At 47.3% G+C, this 19,226-nt stretch overlaps 1 protein-coding gene across 3 annotated transcripts in view; it reads right to left on the bottom strand.

The window, feature by feature from the left end:
* Nucleotides 1-19,226, bottom strand: part of ARHGEF18 (Rho/Rac guanine nucleotide exchange factor 18) — an 80,640-nt gene that overhangs the window by 19,657 nt on the left and 41,757 nt on the right. For 2 of the 3 annotated variants that reach the window (XM_069479160.1, XM_069479166.1), the window contains one exon: nt 423-561. In XM_069479160.1, coding sequence (XP_069335261.1) covers nt 423-561 — 139 coding nt within the window. Of the gene's footprint in view, nt 1-422; nt 717-19,226 lie in introns of all 3 variants that reach the window. The other variant, XM_069479172.1, reaches the window with a different exon arrangement.

The raw sequence follows: 19,226 nt of genomic DNA, 5'->3' as shown, positions 1-19,226 counted from the left end.
ACCACTAACACGGCAGGGCTTAGCATTACTTTCTACCCGGACACTGCTGAATGCACTATCGAGGAAACCAGCTAAGGCACAGACATCGGGATGCTACCTCCACAGCACCCTCGCTGGGACTTTTAGCATCGCCTTGCATACAGTAAGGAGCCCCACCCCAGGTAAGAGTTCAAGGATCCTTCCAGAATATTAAGCAAATCGGCTCCACCGGTGGCCAGATACACCCCGGGACACATCATTTTGGAAAAACGGCATGGGTCTTGGAAGCAGGCGTTAATGAGAATTTCATCACCTGGCATGGGGGCTGCTGTGCCGACTCACATAGACCTAAGAAAGGGGGGGGGGTCTCCTTTCAGAGGGGCTGTCGACAGCTTCCCGAGGGATGCCACCCACCTGATGGCAGAGAGGGGACCCCGCCTTACCCAAGTCTTGTCCCAGTTCCAGCCGGGCTCGGTGTTGGCTGGGGACCTCCTTTCTGCGAGACCGTCATGCCAACATTCCTGGACAGGGCTGGGCTGCCATCGGACAGGAGGGTGCTCCGGGGGTGCTCCTTGAGCGAGGCTGCGACAGAGGCAAAGACGGAGTTGGTGCTGAGAAAGTGCGCTGGGTAGCGGAGGTCGCCCGCGCGCAAGCCCCGCTCCGACTGCGGCCGCAGCACGGACAGGATCTTGGAGGTCAACAGCTCATTATCTAAGAAGACGTTCTCGCTCCATTTCCTGGGGAAAGAGCCGTAAAAAGACAGCTCCGGACGGCCTGGGAGCGAGCCGTGTCTGTCGCCGCTTTTGGAATGAGTATTTCCCATGTTCACGCTGGGGCTCTGGGACCCGGCGCGGCGCCAGGCTGGGCTGCGCGCCCTTTTTATGCCTCGGTAGGATCCTTCTAGAAAATAAAGCTGCGTCTTCCCTCGCTGTATTGGCTGAAGCAGCGGGGCTGGAGGGCAGGAAATTGGTCCCCACTGTGATCATTTAGTGTTGGAAATTGCACGGCATTTTCTCCTTTGGTCAAACAAAACAAAAACCCCTCTGCGCTCCCCTCTGTCTTTGCAGGGGGTAAGAAAGGCAAGAACACAGATTGCGTCCACTGTGAATAATCTAAGATCACGAAACAGGGAGCTCTGAGCTTGGCGTGGTTCATGCCGACACCACGCGCAGGATGCTAATGAACCTGAGATTGATGTCAGGACGACTTTAAGACCCAGAGGGACTTGAGCTGCCCCTGGTTGTCGGCACTCAAACAGAACCCTACCACCAAAGTGGACTCCGGGTTCCGATTCTAGTTCAACCCACATGCAACAGGGGTTCCAGGGGGTTGTTTAGACCCATCTGCTCATTCATTTAAGGGTTCAGATCAGAGGACACCCGGACACACTGATAACTTTTCCTAGTGATGGAAAGATGCGACTCCTAATGGGAGCACAGCCTCGTTCCCTGGGCTGAGTTTTCTCCCTCTATTTGACAAACCAACCTCTTGAGTCAAGCCTGGTTGAGATGGGCTGCTTGGCTAGTTTATTCTCACATTTTATAAAATCGTGTCTTAAAGCTCTGCCCTGGGCAAGAACAAACGGCACCATTAAAAAGAGATCTGTTCACGGATCTCTTGCCGGGGTCCCTGACACGCCCATCCACCGGTTTCTCTATGTTACAGCAGGGGAAGCAGCTGGAACTTTGGCTCTCGGTGGCACAGGGTCTATGAACCTTGGGGTGGGCACCGAGTGTGCCCTGGAAGAACATGTTCCCACCACTGCTTTCCCGGGGAGTGGAGTCGGCATTTTCTGAGAGAATTTTAATTAGGTGGAAATTTAAAGTGATTGCAAACATGCAGGTGGGGATGCATGAGGACTTTCTGGCAGAGGAGTAATGAAGAAAGCTTGTAAATTAAGACACTGGCCGATAAGCTGTGAGATGCCACATCACATCTGTTCTCCGTGGCTGTTCATTCTATACCATAGCAGGGTGAGGATGGCACTCTGTCAGTGACCACAAACATTCTGACGTCACCATACATGGCCAACAATTACTATTACTATAGCAAAGACGATGGAGACATCACTCATATAGAAACACCCGTGTACGGAGACACAAATCCTAAATCCACAAATCCTAGGCTACACGGTCCACAGCAGGCATTTCCTGCCATGTCTACACCTCGCTTAATCCCGCCCCAGCAATTATGACCTAAACGTACAAATATGGCACAAATCCTGAAATGCATACTTTGCCCGGCGTCTGGGCACGGCTGACCGACTGCTCCCGTGGACTGATGGTTTTGTCCAAAGTCAGATGGACTCTGCTTTAATCAAAGAGTCCCCAGAAAAAGTCACTATAAATACCACCTAAGAATTGCTGATTCTGAAGAGTTTTAACAAACTACTGAGAACCCTAAATCTGTAGCAATAGATTTAAATCTTCCTTTGATGACTTAGGAGACAGTGCAGTTTTCGTGTCTTAGGGTCATGATTAGAGACACCAGGTAGCCCTCAAAGGGGTACAAGAGATAGAATTTGAGTTAAAAGAAGAACGCCCCCACCCCTATACAAGAGAACTTGCTTGTTTCAATTTTCTGTGTCCTCAACAGAGCAGAAGACAATTGAACATACTTCCCAACAGAATGGGGCTTCCCACAAAACGAGGGTCAAGAAATCATTGTTTCCTTGAATACTATTAAGCCATAACAAGGAAGGAGATTCTGACACAGGCTACCACGCAGATAAACCTTGGGGACACCGTGCTCAGTGACATAAGCCAGACACAAAAGGACAAATCCTGTGTGATTCTGCTCACAGGAGGTCCCTAGAGTCGTCAGATCCACAGAGACAGGAAGTAGAAAGGTGGGTGCCAGGGGCTGGGGAGGGGGACAGGGAGTTAGCATTTCATGGGGACAGAGTTTCAGTCTGGGAAGATGAGAAAGTTCTGGAGGTGGAGGGTGGTGATGGTTGCACAGCAATGTGAGTGTGCTTAATGCCGCTGAGCTGTGCACTTAAAAATGGGTAAGATGGTAAATTTTACATTATACATATTTTACCATAATTAAAAAGAAGGAAGGCATGGTTTCTTTGTGGTGACGGAACAGTTCTGCGCTGTGGTGTTGGTCACTCAAACCCATACATGGATGGATCGCGGTTACGTGACATTATCACCATTGGGAGTTGCTGGGTGAAGGTACATGGAAACCATCTGGACTATTTTTGCAAGTGCTTGTGAGTCTTAGACTATTTCAAAATAAAAACTTACAGTCGATTCTTGTTATTCGAGGTAGTTATGTTTAGCGAACACTGACCCGTTGCCTTCTAGGGGAAATAACAGGGTTAGGTTCCCGACAGACTCCAGCCATAACACAGTCATCAATTAGTCCATTCAAGATCTCATTTTAAGTGTGTTTCTGTTGAAAGGCACCTTACTTAACATACACTGTGGATTCAGTAACACTCAACTCACAGCCAACAGCACCGGCATGTGTGCCTGGACAAAGGTTCTCTTCTTTTTTTTTTTTTTTGGAGACAGGGTCTCTGTTGCCTGGGTAGAGTGCCATGGCATCAGCCTAGCTCACAGCAACCTCAAACTCCTGGGTTCAAGCAATCCTCCTGCCTCAGCCTCCCAAGTAGCTGGGACTACAGGCAGGCGGCTAATTTTTTCTGTGTATATTTTTAGATGTCCATATAATTTCTTTCTATTTTTAGTAGAGATGGGGTCTTGCTCTTGCTCAGGCTGGTCTCAAACTCCTGAGCTCAAACGATCCACCCGCCTCGGCCTCCCAGAGTGCCAGGATTACAGGCATGAACCACTGTGCCCGGCCTAAGACTTTTAAAATAAGAGGTGGACCAGCCACAAATCGAGTCTTCCTGGAACATGAACAGCCAGGGACATAACTGGTGGATCGAGACATGAGTCAGTGGCTCTAGACCAGCCATAACAATCATTATCAATTATGTCTTTTTTTTTTTCTCTTAGAGATAGGGTCTCAAATCTGTCACCCAGGCTGGAGTACAGTGGCATCATTATACCTCACTACAGCCTTGAACTCCTGGGCTCCAGCAATCCACTCGCCTCAGTCTCCCCAGTAGCTGGGATTACAGGCACACCCAACTAATTTTTTAATTTTTTTGTAGAGATGGGGTCTTGCAATGTTGCTCAGGCTCGTCTCGAACGCCTGGCCTCAGTCATGTCCTTTTATTCTGTGTTTTTTTTTTTTTTGAGACAGAGTCTCACTCTGTTGCTGGGCTAGAGTGCCGTGGCGTCAGCCTAGCTCACAGCAACCTCAAACTCCTGAGCTCAAGCGATCCTCCTGTCTCAGCCTCCCGAGTAGCTGGGACTACAGGCATGCACCACCATGCCTGGCTAATTTTTTCTATATATATTTTTTTAGCTGTCCATATAATATCTTTCTATTTTTAGTAGAGATGGGGTCTCGCTCTTGCTCAGGCTGGTCTCGAACTCCTGAGCTCAAACGATCCGCCCACCTCGGCCTCCCAGAGTGCTAGGATTACAGGCGTAAGCCACCGCGCCCGGCCTATTCTGTATTTTTGATGCTTTGACATCTTGTGGCCTTGCTGACCCAGAGGGACAGACCCTCCCCCTTCCTGGGCTCTTACACTCCAGGCCAGGAGCCCCTGCCCTCAGTACCCCAGGGCCAGGCTCCAGACAACCAGGGCCCAATCCTGAGCCTGCCCTCCCTGCCCTGCCTATTCCTTCCCATGGAAACCACAATGAAGCCTCTAGCCCATGTTCTTCCCTCGGTCCCCAACCAACCCATGGCTTCCCAGTGTGGTGTGCTCTGCCTCCTGCTTCTAGAAGACCATGCATATAAACGTCTTCCTTCATGATGGTCATTTTTCCATGTCTTATCACACTTGGTTAAAACAGATCCTGGGTACCTGAAAACGCCAGCTGCCCAGGGGCCCCGGGGTCTGCCTGCCAGGGCGGGGAAAGCCTCAAATCTGCTGCTGCTGCAGCATTCTGTCACCTAGATGGAGGGTTCCACACCGTGCATAACCATGAGGCTGTGGTGGGCTTGTAGAGTGGTGTCACTGCTTTGGAAAGCAGTCTGGCAGTCCCTCAAATGGTCAAACATAGTTACCGTAGGAGCCAGCGAGTCCACTCCTGGATGTATGCCCAAGAGAAATGAAAACGTATGTCCACACAAATATTTGAGCACGATTGTTCACAGCGGCATGACTCATAGTAGCTGAAAGGAGAAAACAGCCCTGATGTCTCTATCAGCCGATGAACAGATAAACACGGCGTGGTTGAGTCCACCCATATAATGGGATATTACTCAGCCGTAAAAAGAATGTAGCGTGGACACATGCTACAACATGGATGAACCCTGAAAACATCATGCTTAGTAACAGCAGCCAGAGACCAAGGACCACATACTGTATGATCCCATCTATAAGAAATGTCCGGAACAGGCAAAGCCACTGAGACAGACAGCAGATCAGTATTGGCCGAGCTGGAGCGTGACGGCTAATGGGTACGGCGTTTCTCTTTGGTGTTCTAAAATGGACTGCGGTGACTCTGCGAATATACTATAAGCTGCTGAATTGTACACCTAAAAATGGGTGAAGTGTATGGTCTGGGAATGACATCTCAATAAACCTGCTAAGCAGACCCCTGTGATGATGGACAGCCGCCTTTCTGTAGGAGGACAAGACATTTGATTTGTAGTTTATCGTGCAGTATGAGTCACTTTGCTCTGGGCTCAGAGAGCGACAGGAATACATAACATCCACCTCCTGCTCTCATGTCCCCTGCAGCAGCCGGCCATGGCGCTGGGGGCAGGTGCTGTCCAGCACTATCTCTGCGGCCGCGAAAGCCACTCGGAGCCTAATTAGCACCGTCTGCCCACTGCTGAGAGGTGCCATCGATCGTGCACCTGGCCTGCTGCGGCGACTCTGCCACAGAGCTGTTTCTGCGAGGGGACCCAGAGGAAAGGCAGGGATGAAAATAAAAAGGGAACAATGAAAATGGATAAAGTTCTTGGTCCTGAGAGGGGGGAAAAACACATCCCACTCTGAGAAATGAACACAGACAGTGGCCTGTTCTCAGGATGAGTTTTTTAAACCTGTTTTATCCTGGTTTCTTGAATGAAAGAGCAGCCTCTGTGAGCACGCTGGACGATGAAGCTTGTGTGACAGGTGTCGGGATGCTGCCTATGTTACTCTGCCTGGACAAAAGACCCCGTGCTATTTTTCTAGTGCAGTTTTCCTCCCTGACTCTCAGTCTCTCATAAATCCTGTGACCACAGGCTTTTCCGTCTGACCACAAGCACACCCCTCCACCCCCCATCCCCGTAGCTCTTGTAGAAATCACAGGACCCACCAAAAATTACAGGAGCAACGCTGAATAGTTACTAACCTGCTGAAAGTCATTTTCAAGGATGTTGGATATGCCATATTAAGTGACCATCGTAACTGGTTCAAACTGTCGTTTATACATTATCTAGAAGCACACTGGCTTCTAGAAATACCAACTTGCACGCAAGAATTGTCTATTCTAAGTAGCAGATTCCTGCTGTTTCTCAATGGTTAAGGGATCCCAAACATCTTTCGAAGGCACCTGGGCCCTGGTACACAATTCCCTGCAGGTTTCTGCAAAAGGCCATTCAAGACATAAATGATCCCCACAATATGCTGGGAAAAAAAAAAAGAAGAAAGAAATGGGGCTGGGCCTGGTGGCTTAGGCCTATAATCCCAGCAATTTGGGAGGCTGAGGTGGGAGGATTGCTTGAGGCCAGGAGCTTGAGATCAGCCTGGGCAACATAGTGAGACCCCATCTTTACAAAAAATAAAAAAATTTTGCTGGATGTGGTGGCACGTGCCTATAGTCTGGTGAGAGGATGGCATAAGCTCAGGACTTTGAGGCTGCAGTGAGCTGTGATCATGTCACTGCACTCTCCAGCCTGGGCAAGAGAGCGAGACCCTGTCTCTTTTTTTTTTTTTTTGTTGAGACAGAGTCTCACTTTGTTGCCCAGGCTAGAGTGAGTGCCGTGGCGTCAGCTTAGCTCACAGCAACCTCAGACTCCTCGGCTTAAGCGATCCTACTGCCTCAGCCTCCCGAGTAGCTGGGACTACAGGCATGCGCCACTATGCCCGGCTAATTTTTTCTATATAGATTTTTAGTTGTCCATATAATGTCGTTCTATTTTTAGTAGAGACGGGGTCTCGCTCAGGCTGGTCTCGAACTCCTGACCTTGAGCAATCCACCCGCCTCGGCCTCCCAGAGTGCTAGGATTACAGGCGTGAGCCACCGCGCCCGGCCGAGACCCTGTCTCTTAAAAAAAAAAAAAAAAAAAGAAAGAAAAAGAAAAAAAGGAACAAATGGACCACCCAAGTGTCACCTGCAGGCAGAACAGCCTTCCTGGGCCCCACCGTGGTTTCAAAGGCTCGGCTCAGATACAGCAGCTCCTTTTCTCATATTTGGTGAGGTTTTGTGTTCCATCCACCCATCCGTTCCTTGTTTTAGGCCAACATTTTTCAACCAGGCTAAGAGTGTGACCTGGCTCTGGAGAGTTCTAGCAAGCGCTAGATTACCGGCAAGTGTTCCAGAGACAATTAGAGAAAATCTGATGCAAAGTGAAGTTTTCAGTTCACAGTTCCCAGCTTTTCAGCCACCTGAGAATAGTCTAAATCGATGAGAGGACAACTCATTGATTTCTCTGCCCTGCCTCATTCTGAGTTACACAAGCAAGATAGTATAAAATAGAATAAAAATGTAGGAGGGAAAAAACCACCCCCAGCAACCCTTAATTCCCTGCCTCAGGAGACAAATTGAAAAGGACATCTTGCAGCTTTGAAAATAAGAGTCAGAAAAAGTATTCTTCCTAATCTGGTACTATCCAATTAAAAAAAAATACATAAATCCCCTACCCTCAAGTATTACACATGTCAAACCCAACAAACACCATTAAAAAAAAAACAACTGCGGCAGATCATAGCAGCTGCTATTTATTGAGCACATACTATATTCCTGGCTGTGTTCTAAGCACTTTATACTTTTTACCTCTTTCAGTCCTCATGATGATTCAACAGTAGGTACTGCTGTTATTTGGTAATTTTATGGTTTTATCATTTTATAGTTAAGGAAACAGACACGGATTTGCCCGAGGTTACATAGCTAATAAGTGGTAGGGGTGGGATTGGAGCCCAATTTGGTTCCTGAGTTGAAAGCTTTGGGTATCAGTAACTACCACCCTGTATATGCTGATTTGTATGATTATGATAAATTTAATTATAATCTTGGGCATCATAATATGTCACACATTGAAAAAAATCGTGAGGTCTATCACATACAGGAAAGTACCTGAAACAAATATACAGCTCAAAAAATTAACACAAAGCAAACATGTGAACCACCACCAGTCAACAAACCGAATGCTGCCAGTACTCTAGAGCCTTCTTCATCTCCCCCAAATGTCACGGCTCCTTCCTTTCTTCCCACAGGTAACAACTGTTCTCGCTTCTAACAAGGTAGTTTGATTTTGCCTGAGTTTGAATTTGATATAAATGGACTCGTGTGCATTATTTATAAGTCTAGCTCGACACTGGAGGAATCATCAATGAACAACAACGACACAATTGTGGTATTTGACTATACTTGACTATGAATGGGTGTGTGCAGAAAACTTAGAAAAACACAAAAAAGAAATAGAAATAGAAATAATCCATAATTCTACCACCCAGAGTTCATTGTTGCTGGTATAAATACTTTTATAAGTTGAGAAATAATGTTTATTAACAAGTGATCCTGGCAGGGCGCGGTGGCTCACGCCTGTAATCCTAGCACTCTGGGAGGCCGAGGTGGGCGGATCGTTTGAGCTCAGGAGTTCGAGACCAGCCTGAGCAAGAGCGAGACCCCATCTCTACTAAAAATAGAAAGAAATTATATGGACAGCTAAAAAAATATATATAGAAAAAATTAGCCGGGCATGGTGGTGCATGCCTGTAGTCCCAGCTACTCGGGAGGCTGAGACAGGAGGATCGCTTGAGCCCAGGAGTTTGAGGTTGCTGTGAGCTAGGCTGACGCCACGGCACTCACTCTAGCCTGGGCAACAGAGTGAGACTCTGTCTCAAAAAAAAAAAAAAAAAAAAAATACAACACCAAAAGCATGATCTATAAAAGAAAAAAAATCTATAAATCGACTTCATCAAAATCAAAAACTTTTGCTCTGCGGAAGACCTTGTTAAGAGAACAAAAAGACAAGTTACAGAATGGAAGAAAATATTTGCAAACTACTTATTGGACAAGGGGCCAGTGTCTAGAATATATAAAAAGCTCTCTAAACTCAATAGTAAAAATACAAAAAATCCATTTAGAAAATGGGCAAAAGAGGTGAAGATACATTTCACTGAAGAAAACATAAAGATGGCAGGCATAAGAAAAGATGATGAAAAGTGGCCATTAGGGAAATGCAAATTAAAACCACTATGAGATACCATTACCAGAGTGGCTAAAAATAAAAAAGGGACAACTCTAAGTGCTGTTGAGGATGTGTAGAAACTGGGACACTCCTACACTGCTGATGAGAATGTAAAATGGTGCAGCTACTGTGGAAAACAGTTGGGAAGTTTGTTTAAAAAAAAAAAAAAAAAGTCTCACTCTGTTCAGGCTGCCATAATAACATACCATAGACTGGGTGGCTTACACAACAGGAATTTGTTGCTCACAGTTCTGGGGGATGGGAAGTCTAAGATCAAGATGCCAGCTGGTTTGGTTCCTGGTGAGGGCTTTCTTCCTGGCTTGTAGGTGGCCACCTTCTTGCTGTGTCCTCACGTGGTGGAGAGAACGAGCAAGCTCTCCGGTTTCTCTTCTTATGAGGGCACTAATCCCATCATGGGGGCCCCACCCTGATGACCTCATCTAACCCTGATTACCTCCCAAAGGCCTCATCTCCAAACACCTTCCAACTGGAGGTTAGGGCTTTAGCGTATGAATGTGGGGAGAGCACAAATCTGTCCACGGCACCCAATGATGAATAAAACTATGTTTCCTGAGGATTCATTTAAATACAGAACTTTTCGTATCACTCACTGGATAACTCACTCAGCAGAAAGAGCAAGCAACGCCTTCCCTTCACCCTTTGGAAGGAAGACTGATGAAAGTGACCAGCAGGTAACCAAGGACCTCCTAGAGTAGTTCTGATGGCCCAAGAGGAGGGCCCTGTCTCAAAAAAAAAAAAAAGCAGGCTTCAAAACATTCAGAGAAGGGTTACCACAAAAATGAGAAGTACCTGAGGACTTCATAGCCAAGTGCCTTAATTTTTGGGAGATGAAAGACAAGTATCAAAGTAGAGGAGAAAACCCAGACGATGAGTGACCAATGGGACATGGGGCTGTTGGCTAAGTGAGAGCACTTTCTCCTGGGTGGAAAACTGATGACTTTGTGCAGTAGCTGCTCCAGGTGACCACAACAGAATGAGCAAAAACGTGGATATTAACACATTAACCGCCACATTAGGAAAAAAAAAAAAGTTTTTTCCGTGGGACCACGGTGTTTTATTATGAAAATAGCATAAAAACTTTAAAAACAAAATGATCCTTTCTAATTTAATGAAAAATTGGTTATTTTTTATTGTTGTCTGTGCGTGAGTTATATGCAACTTGAAAAATAGTTCACACGATTCCCAAGGTAAAGAGACGTGTGATTTACACATGCTTCACAAGGCCCCGGGCTCAAAACTGGTGTGAGTTAAATACAACTCACAGGGCAGTTGATGTATTAAGAAAGTCCTGGCTAAGAGAACTACCAGTTGGCCTTGGCCTCAGCTGCTCAAAACCAAGGGCCACGCAGGGGGGACTTAGAACAGCACCTCTGAAAGGCAGTTGGTGGCTGGGCCAGGACTGTGGGGTCTCAGGTGCCCCCCTCTGTCTCCTGCAGGGCCATCTATGGCCGAGGGACGTGTGGACCCACCCAGACTGTCATAACGCTAAGGTGAGGGCCTCTCCTGGAATGAAAGGGGCTGAGTTCTTTGGGTCTCCTTTCTTCTATTTATTTTTTTATTCATTTTTTTATTGTGGCTAAATATACGTATGTATCATCTTAAACATTAGTAAGGATACGATTCGGTGGCATCGAGCACCTTCACATTGTCGTGCAACCATCACCACTATCTACACCCCAAACTTTGTCATCACCTCTAACAAAAACCCTGCACCTATTAGACATTAGTTTTCCATTCCCTCTCCCCACAGCCCCTGCCAACCTCTATTCTACTTTCTGTCTCTACAGATTTGACTATTCTACCCCACAGAAGTGAAATCATTCAATATTTGTCTGTCTGCGTCTGACTCATTGCACTTAGCGTGATGTCTTCAAGGTTCATTCATGTCACAGACTGAAGGTTTGTTTCCACCCCAAATTCATACATTGAAGCCCTGACCCCTGGTGTGGCTGAGATGAGACCTCCAGGGAAGGAATTAGGCTGAATGAGATCATAAGGATGGGGCTCTGATCTGAACACTAAGGATTAGTGTTCTTAGACAACACACCAGAGAGCCTTCTGTCTCTCTCTCTCTCCCAAGTGCATAAAGAGAGAAACCAAATTTCTTGGCACCTTGGCCATGGACTTCTAACCTCCAGAACCGTGAGAAAATAAATTTCTGTTGTTTGTAAGCCACCTAGTGGCTGCCATGCCTGATTTCTAACAAGAGAGACCTAGGCGAGGAACGTACCTAAAGGATCCCACGAGTTTAACGGAGAAAGTGTAGTTTGTGTTTTCTGCAGCCAAGTTCTAACTACTCAGGAAAGGTCTTGCCAAAATGACATTTTATGTCTTCTTAACTCTTGCAAATATAGGTAGCGATCTGGAATATGCTGTTGGGTTTTTGTTTTTTTTTTTCAAATTTGCAATAATTACTGGTTGAGAATTACCAAGGGCTGCTTGCAAAATTCGTTTTCTCTGAAGATTTGCTCTGCCTGCAAATGGTTCATCCTCTTTTTGGAAAGGAAGATATACTTTGGACATGGAACAAATCTGCCTCAGGGTATACAGAAAATAGAATTGGCCCTTAATGAGTAAACGCCACCCCACCCCCATCACTGCAAAGCATAGAAAAATTTATTTTGTTTTTAGTATGAATATTAAATACCTTGTTTGCTCATCTAAAGAACTATAGGCAATTGTTTGCTTGTGTCTAGGGAAAGGAAAAACTATGTGATCTTTTACTTGTGTCTGGCCCAAAATGAATCAGGGCAAAAGATTTACTTGAGAGCCCAGGTCTGAATTTAGATTTTGCTGCATACATCTGGCCTTTCATTAATGTCACATTATTGAATGGTACCTGCAACTTAGGAAGCATATGCGTATTAACATTAAAATGAAAAACCAAAACAACACAAATAAATGGCCAAAGATCTTTCCGGCCCTCCATCGCGGGCTAGCTGGCAGACAGCTCGGTGCTTACAACTGGACATGACATTACTGAAAATGATAAGAACGTCAGAGAAGTATCTCAAAAGTTCAATCCTCTAAATGCAATCTGGTACCCTGGCTGGGTGCGAGTGCAGAAAAATGGGTGAAATCTGAGTAAAGTCTGGAAGCCTGGTCGACAGTAACATTAACGTTAGGGGAAACGGGGTGTGGGGTGTATGAAAATTCCCTGTTCTATTCTTGCAACTTTTCTGCAAAGTGAAAATTATTCCTAAAAAAAAGGTTCATTAAACAAAAAAAAGTACTTTCAGGATGAACTGAGGGGCTTGTTAAACACAGGAGAATAAATTTTTAATGAGGTACATGCATGGGTGTGCTCTGAGTTAGTTACACGAAGAAAGAACATGAGCTTACTTCCTAGGAGGGGGTGATCACCCCACCACATGCGCTAGACCCCCCCAACTATGCTGACATGCCACACTGGGGAGCCTCAGGGCCCTTAGCCCTCGACTCAAAGCGCCCCTTTGCCTGGCCAGCTGTGGGCCAAGTTAGAGCCCTTCTGAATGGCCCTCCCCTGGTCCCCGGCCCCGCCATGAAGGGTGCAGGCACACAGAGGTAAGGCCTGCGGGGGAGCCCGGAGCTAACCCCTTCCTGGCCATGTCACTTTAAAGGCAGCTGCCACCTTCAGGGCTATTGATATTAAGTCCCCCCCCCCCCCAAAAAAAAAAAAAGTCTCCATGCAACAGGATGTGTGGTCACCGGGCTCTGCTGGAAGGTGGGGGAATGTCACCGTCAGGAAGCCAGTGGGCCCGTCCCAACAGATGGGAACGCAAACTGCCACAAAAAGCCAGGGGTTACCCACGCAAGAAAATAAAATTAAGAACTTCTTGAAGAAATGCATTTTCAGTACTGCTAGTCCTGAAGTGGAATTATGTTCTTTGAGGATAAAAGACTGACCCTTTGACTTAACTACCACCCACCCCCCAATCGGTTTCTACAAAAACGCAGGCCATTCAAACTGATGTCATCGGAACGTGCTCTAAAAACTATCGCAGGAATTAACTGCTGAGCTGCTTTCTCGTTTTAGTATCTTCTTTTTATTACTGTTTATTTAATCTGTACATTTTGCCCGGACTGTTAACCTGTTACACGACCTTATTCTATTCCTTTCAAAGAGAAGCTATTTTCACTTTCTCTTATTTTCAACTTCTTGGCTTGCTTAACTGTCTCTTTAGTATTCTGCCTTATTATTTTAACTTAACTCTGTTCCTCGCCATCGTCATGTGCTTAAGTGGGGCCTTGGTGGTGACTGCAGAGGCCTCGGGGGCACCATGGAGGGTGGAGGTGTCTCTGCCCAAAGCCCCTGGGACCCCAGGCCCCACCATCGGGGGCCTTTCCACGGCTCACGGTGAGTCTCCTGTGGCTGCTGCTACCGTACACACAGTGGCTTAAAACAACACACATTCATTCTCTGACAGTTCTGGAGGTCAGAAGTGCCCAGGGGGTCTCACTGAGCTGAAGTCAAGGTGCCAGCAGGGCTGGTTCCTGCTGGAGGCTCCAGGGGAGGACCTATTTCCTGCTGTTTCCGACTTCTAGAGGCCCCCTGCATCCCTCAGCTCGGGGCCCTTCCTCTGCCTTCAGAGTCCACACCTCTTCCTCTGACACAGCCTCTCCGGCCTCCCTCTTCTACGACCAAGGACCCCGTGATGACACTGGGCCCACCTGCCCGGCTAAGCCATGACAATCTCCCAATCTCAAGGTCAGCCGATTAACACCCTTAATTCTACCTGCAACCTTAATTTGCCCCTGCCCTGTAACACATGTTCACAGGTTCTGGGGGGACGAGGGACCGTGGCGGGGGTGGGGGAGATTGTTCTGCCAACCAACCCAGGGAAGGCAGGAGGTCCCAGAGCTGCCTGCCCTAGGGCAGTGGTTACTGGGGAGAGATCTAAAGTGTACACTATGCACCAGCCTCTATTCCGAACCCTTCACACGTGCAGGAACTCCTTTACACTTCCCACCAGAATCTTAGGAAACGGGTACTGTTTTGTACCCATTTTATAGGTGTGGGAAATGAGGAACAGAGGGGACAAGCGGAGTCAGCGGGTGGCAGGATGGGGATTCTAACAGAGGTGGATGATTCCATACCATAAGCTACCCTGGCTGACATCCAAGGACAGCCGTTCTCCAGAAGGTGCCCGGGGGCAGGGCATGAAGCTCTCAGACACCCCCACTCCAGAGGACGGGGACAGACACACCCATCCTTGGACCCAGCTTGTGCAGTTAGGCCACTGGGGCAACCTTTGACCCCTGGGAGGCTCCTTTTTTTACTGGGGACTCCCCGGCAGCCCGTGGTGAATTGGGCCCTGAGACACTCAGTGTGTGGCTCTGCCGGCAGGCTCCGTGCCTGCAAGGAGGAAAAGTGGAACCACATTTTTGCCTGCAATCGGAGCTGCGGGCATCCTTGCCTCGAGCATGTCAGGAGGAAAAAGCAGGTGAGGTCATCTGTGTTCTCATCTAACCCCGGAGGGCCTGACCGGGCTCCTGCAGGTTCCTTCACCCCAAAAATTTAGACTTAACTCTCTGAGATCCTCTCTGTAGAACCTCTCGACATGACCAGGTGACCTATGATCAAAACATTTGATGGCATAACAATGAAAATTTAGAGTCCACCGTGAGAATCCACACTTGCCTTAAAAACCATTCAAAGTCGCTCTTCCTTCTAGGACCAGTCTGGTCCCGAGAGAGGGAGGGCTCCTTCATGGTACAAAATGTGCTTGCTGCTAACTGGAAGTATTAACCTAAGGCCTTTGTCCCAGTGGCAGCATTCCATTCTGATCCAAGGTTCCCTCTACCAGTGCAGCATTATTTCTGTGACATTATGTGCTCTAATTTTAAAAATTTTTTTTGTAGAGATGGGGTCTTGCTATGTTGCCCAGGCTGGTCTCGAACTCAAGTGATCCCCTGCCCCAGCCTCCTGAGTAGCTGGGACTACAGGTGCACACCACGCTTGACTAATGTCTAAATTAATGTCTAATACCAGCAGCATTGTTCTTGTTTAATAAAGATAAGAAGTAACTAAGGCCAACTGCTATTGGTGAGTCATCTTATGGGGATTAGGGTAAAAAAAAAAAAGAAAAAAAGAACAAAGTGGAACATTCTTGGGCATGAAACCACCTGGCTGCATATTATGGTCTTAAAGTACAAATGTACAAACTCTTCACCTGCAAAGATTCCTGCCTGGTAGGGAATGTCCTCAGGAAATACTGATAAGGGCTCACAAAAAAAATGTCACCTATATCACTGTTACCTGGATTTGATCCTTCTTAATGGACAGTACAAAAGAGTCGACTTAAAATTTAAAAAAGGAAAAATTAAAGTTAAATTAAAAATCAAGCAATGCTCTCACCATCATTTACAAATGTCTCTATGTCCCTGTGTTTATTGCCGTGGGCGTACGTGTTTATAGTTATAATCGCAGTGAACACACAAACATCTCATGTTCCTATGGTCTTTGGAAGTATCGCTTTAATCATCTCCCTGTTGCTGTACGTTTGATACATTCTGATTTCATCTACGAGTCCCTGTGAGGCAGGATTGCGGGGGCAAAGGTTAGGAATGCTTTCTGACTTTAGATATGTATCACCAAACTGCTGTTCCAAAGGGCTGCACCAGTGAGGGCAACCTCACAGGAGAAATCTGGCTCAAGAGAGAAAACCCTGGGTCGGGCACGGTGGCTCACGCCTGTAATCCTAGCACTCTGGGAGGCCGAGGCGGGAGGATCGCTTGAGCTCAGGAATTCGAGACCAGCCTGAGCAAGAGAGAGACCACGTCTCTACTAAAAATAGAATAATTAACGGGGCATGGTGGCACACCCCTGTAGTCCCAGCTACAGGGAGGCTGAGGCAGGAGGATTGCTTGAGCCCAGGAGTTTGAGGTTGCTGTGAGCTAGGCTGACACCATGGCACTCTAGCCTGGGCAACAGAGCAAGACTCTGTCCAAAAAAAAAATAGACAGAAAGAAAGTGGTTATCACAAATCGTGAGGTTACATGTGTTTTCCCTCACCTTCCTGTTTTCCAAATTTCCTGCAATGGTCATAGGACCTTTATTAAAAAAAAAAAAAAAGTTAACATTAGGGATAGCTGGGTGGAGAGTATATGGGAACTTTCCCCACGGTTCTTAAAAAAATCATCTGTCAACCAAAAATTATTTCAAAATAAATGTTAAAAAGAGCTCAAAGTAGATAGCCACTATGTTTGATGTCACCTCCCAAATCAACAGTGTGTGAGTTCTCATACGGCTTGCTTTTTTTTTTTTCTTTTTTAAGACAGAGTCTCCCTCTGTCACCTGGGCTAGAGTGCTGTGGCATCAGCCTAGCTCACAGCAACCTCACACTCCTGGGCTCAAGCGATCCTCCTGCCTCAGCCTCCTAAGTGGCTGGGACTACAGACACACACCACGACACTCGGCTAATTTTTCTATTTTTAGTAGAGACAGGGTCTTGCTTTTTGCTGAGGCTGGTCTTGAACTCCTGACCTCAGGTGATCCTCCTGCCTGGGCCTCCCAGAATGCTGAGATTACAGGCCAGAACAGGGGTTTGAATCTTAACTCTGCCATATGCTATTTCTACCTCTGTGATGTTGGTCAATTAACCAGCTGGCCCCCTAAGATGGTTTAGTCACCTGTGCAAAAGCAATGAATAGTACCTTCCTCATAGGACTCTTGGGGACATTAAATGAGGAAATAAACCTAAAGTGTCCAGGAACAGAGCAAGGGGTCAACTCTTGGCTCACTCATGTGAGGCCCTAATACTGAAGCACACAACTGAAGAAAGACCCGACAACGTTTCCTGAACACAGACAGGACCACAAAATGCCAACACACTAGATGTGGACGAAACGGGGGCTGCCTGCGTCATCTAGGCAGTCACGGCTTGCAAATGGGCCAAGTTTCAAAAAAAAAAAAAAAAATCATTTACAAATCTGTTTAGAAAAGTTAAAACACATCTTGTGATTATGATGGTGTGGTGTCTTTGTGAGACTGGATCCCCAGCCCAGAGGAGCCCGGGTGATCAAGGAGGTAGTGGTGTGTTAGCAAACAATTATGGGATTTTCAGTGGCAGGAGCTGGGAGTGTCTTCAGGAGGAAGGAGAGTGATTCTGCCTTGGGGGATTGGAGGTCAAGAGGTCATCTACACTGGGTTTTGGAGAATGAGTAGGAGTTCGTTAGGAGAAAAGAATGATGGGAGAAAGCCACTGGAAGGGAGGGCGGTGGGCAAGGGCAGAGGTGACACAAGGGAATGATGGCATATTGGGGGGGAAGGTGGTTAAAGCACAGGGAGTGGGGTGGGGGCCACGGGCAGGGGCTGGACGGGCAGGGAGCACGACAGGAGTGTGGCCAGACGGGAGGACTGAAAGGCAGGCTGGGCTGGGCACGTGCAGTGTCTCATGCACTGCCCCATGGTGCTCATACTTCCTGTCACAGAACCAGTGAAGATTTAGGTGAGGGAGAGGCATGATTAGACCCGAATGTCACAGAGGTAACTGGTGCTAGGACAGCGATTATAAGGTGAGCGATTATCAGGGGGCAGAGACGACGGTGGCTGGGAACCAGTTTGGCAGCCTGAGTGCCAGGTGACAAAGTCCTTAAGGAAGGCAGAAGGTGGGAAGACGGGGCAGGAGTTCAGAGGCAGGAACAGTGGGGCATGGTGCCCTGTTAAATACGGGGTGGGTTGGAGGAGACCAGGATGATGGAGACGCCTGGTTTGGGCCACTGAGGTGGGACAGGAAGGGAGAGGGGGACAGAGGTAGGAAGGAGAACAGAGCTCTCCCTGTAGATACTCTGGTACTCTGCCCTCAAGGCAGCTGAAAACACATCTGGCGTCAGGATCACCGTCCAGGCTGGGAACATCTATTTGGGAGCAACCCACATGCAGAAACAGCTGGAATATCCAAAGAAAATGACAAGAGGGTACAGTTGTCCTGCATATTTAAAAAGCCGGCCCTCCATATACTTGAGTCTCAAATCCCAACAATACTGTGTTTTCCATTCAAACACATTAAGAGTCAACTGCAGTTAAAGACGGAATTCTGAAGAATAGTATTAGGCCGGGCGCGGTGGTTCACGCCTGTAATCCTAGCACTCTGGGAGGCCGAGGCGGGTGGATTGCTCAAGGTCAGGAGTTCGAGACCAGCCTGAGCAAGAGCGAGACCCCCTCTCTACTAAAAATAGAAAGAAATTAGCTGGCCAACTAAAATATATATAGAAAAAATTAGCCAGGCATGGTGGCGCGTGCCTGTAGTCCCAGCTACTCGGGAGGCTGAGGCAGGAGGATCGCTTAAGCCCAGGAGTTTGAGGTTGCTGTGAGCTAGGCTAACACTACGGCACTCACTCTAGCCAGGGCAACAAAGCAACACTCTGTCTCCAAAAAAAAAAAAAAAAAAAGAATAGTATTTAGTAAAAGGCTAGATTTTTTTTTTTTTTTTAATTTTTTGAGACAAAGTCTTGCTCTGTTGCCCGTGCTAGACTACTGTGGCGTCAGCCTAACTCACAGCAACCTCAAACTCCTGGGCTCAAGTGATCCTCCTGCCTCAGCCTCCCGAGTAACTGGGACTACAGGCATGCGCCACCATGCCCGGCTAATTTTTTCTATATATATTTTTAGCTGTCCAGATCATTTCTTTCTATTTTTAGTAGAGATGGGGTCTTGCTGTTGCTCAGGCTGGTCTCGAACTCCTGACCTCGAGTGATCCTCCCGCCTCGGCCTCCCAGAGTGCTAGGATTACAGGCGTGAGCCACCGTGCTTGGCCAAAAGGCTAGTTTTGACCCGAGCTGTCTTGCCATTCATCTTGGGACATATTCTT

This window comes from Eulemur rufifrons, chromosome 2 (assembly GCF_041146395.1).
Source record: "Eulemur rufifrons isolate Redbay chromosome 2, OSU_ERuf_1, whole genome shotgun sequence".
Classification (NCBI taxonomy): Eukaryota; Metazoa; Chordata; class Mammalia; order Primates; family Lemuridae; genus Eulemur; species Eulemur rufifrons.
This window is presented reverse-complemented; position numbering and strand designations above follow the sequence as displayed.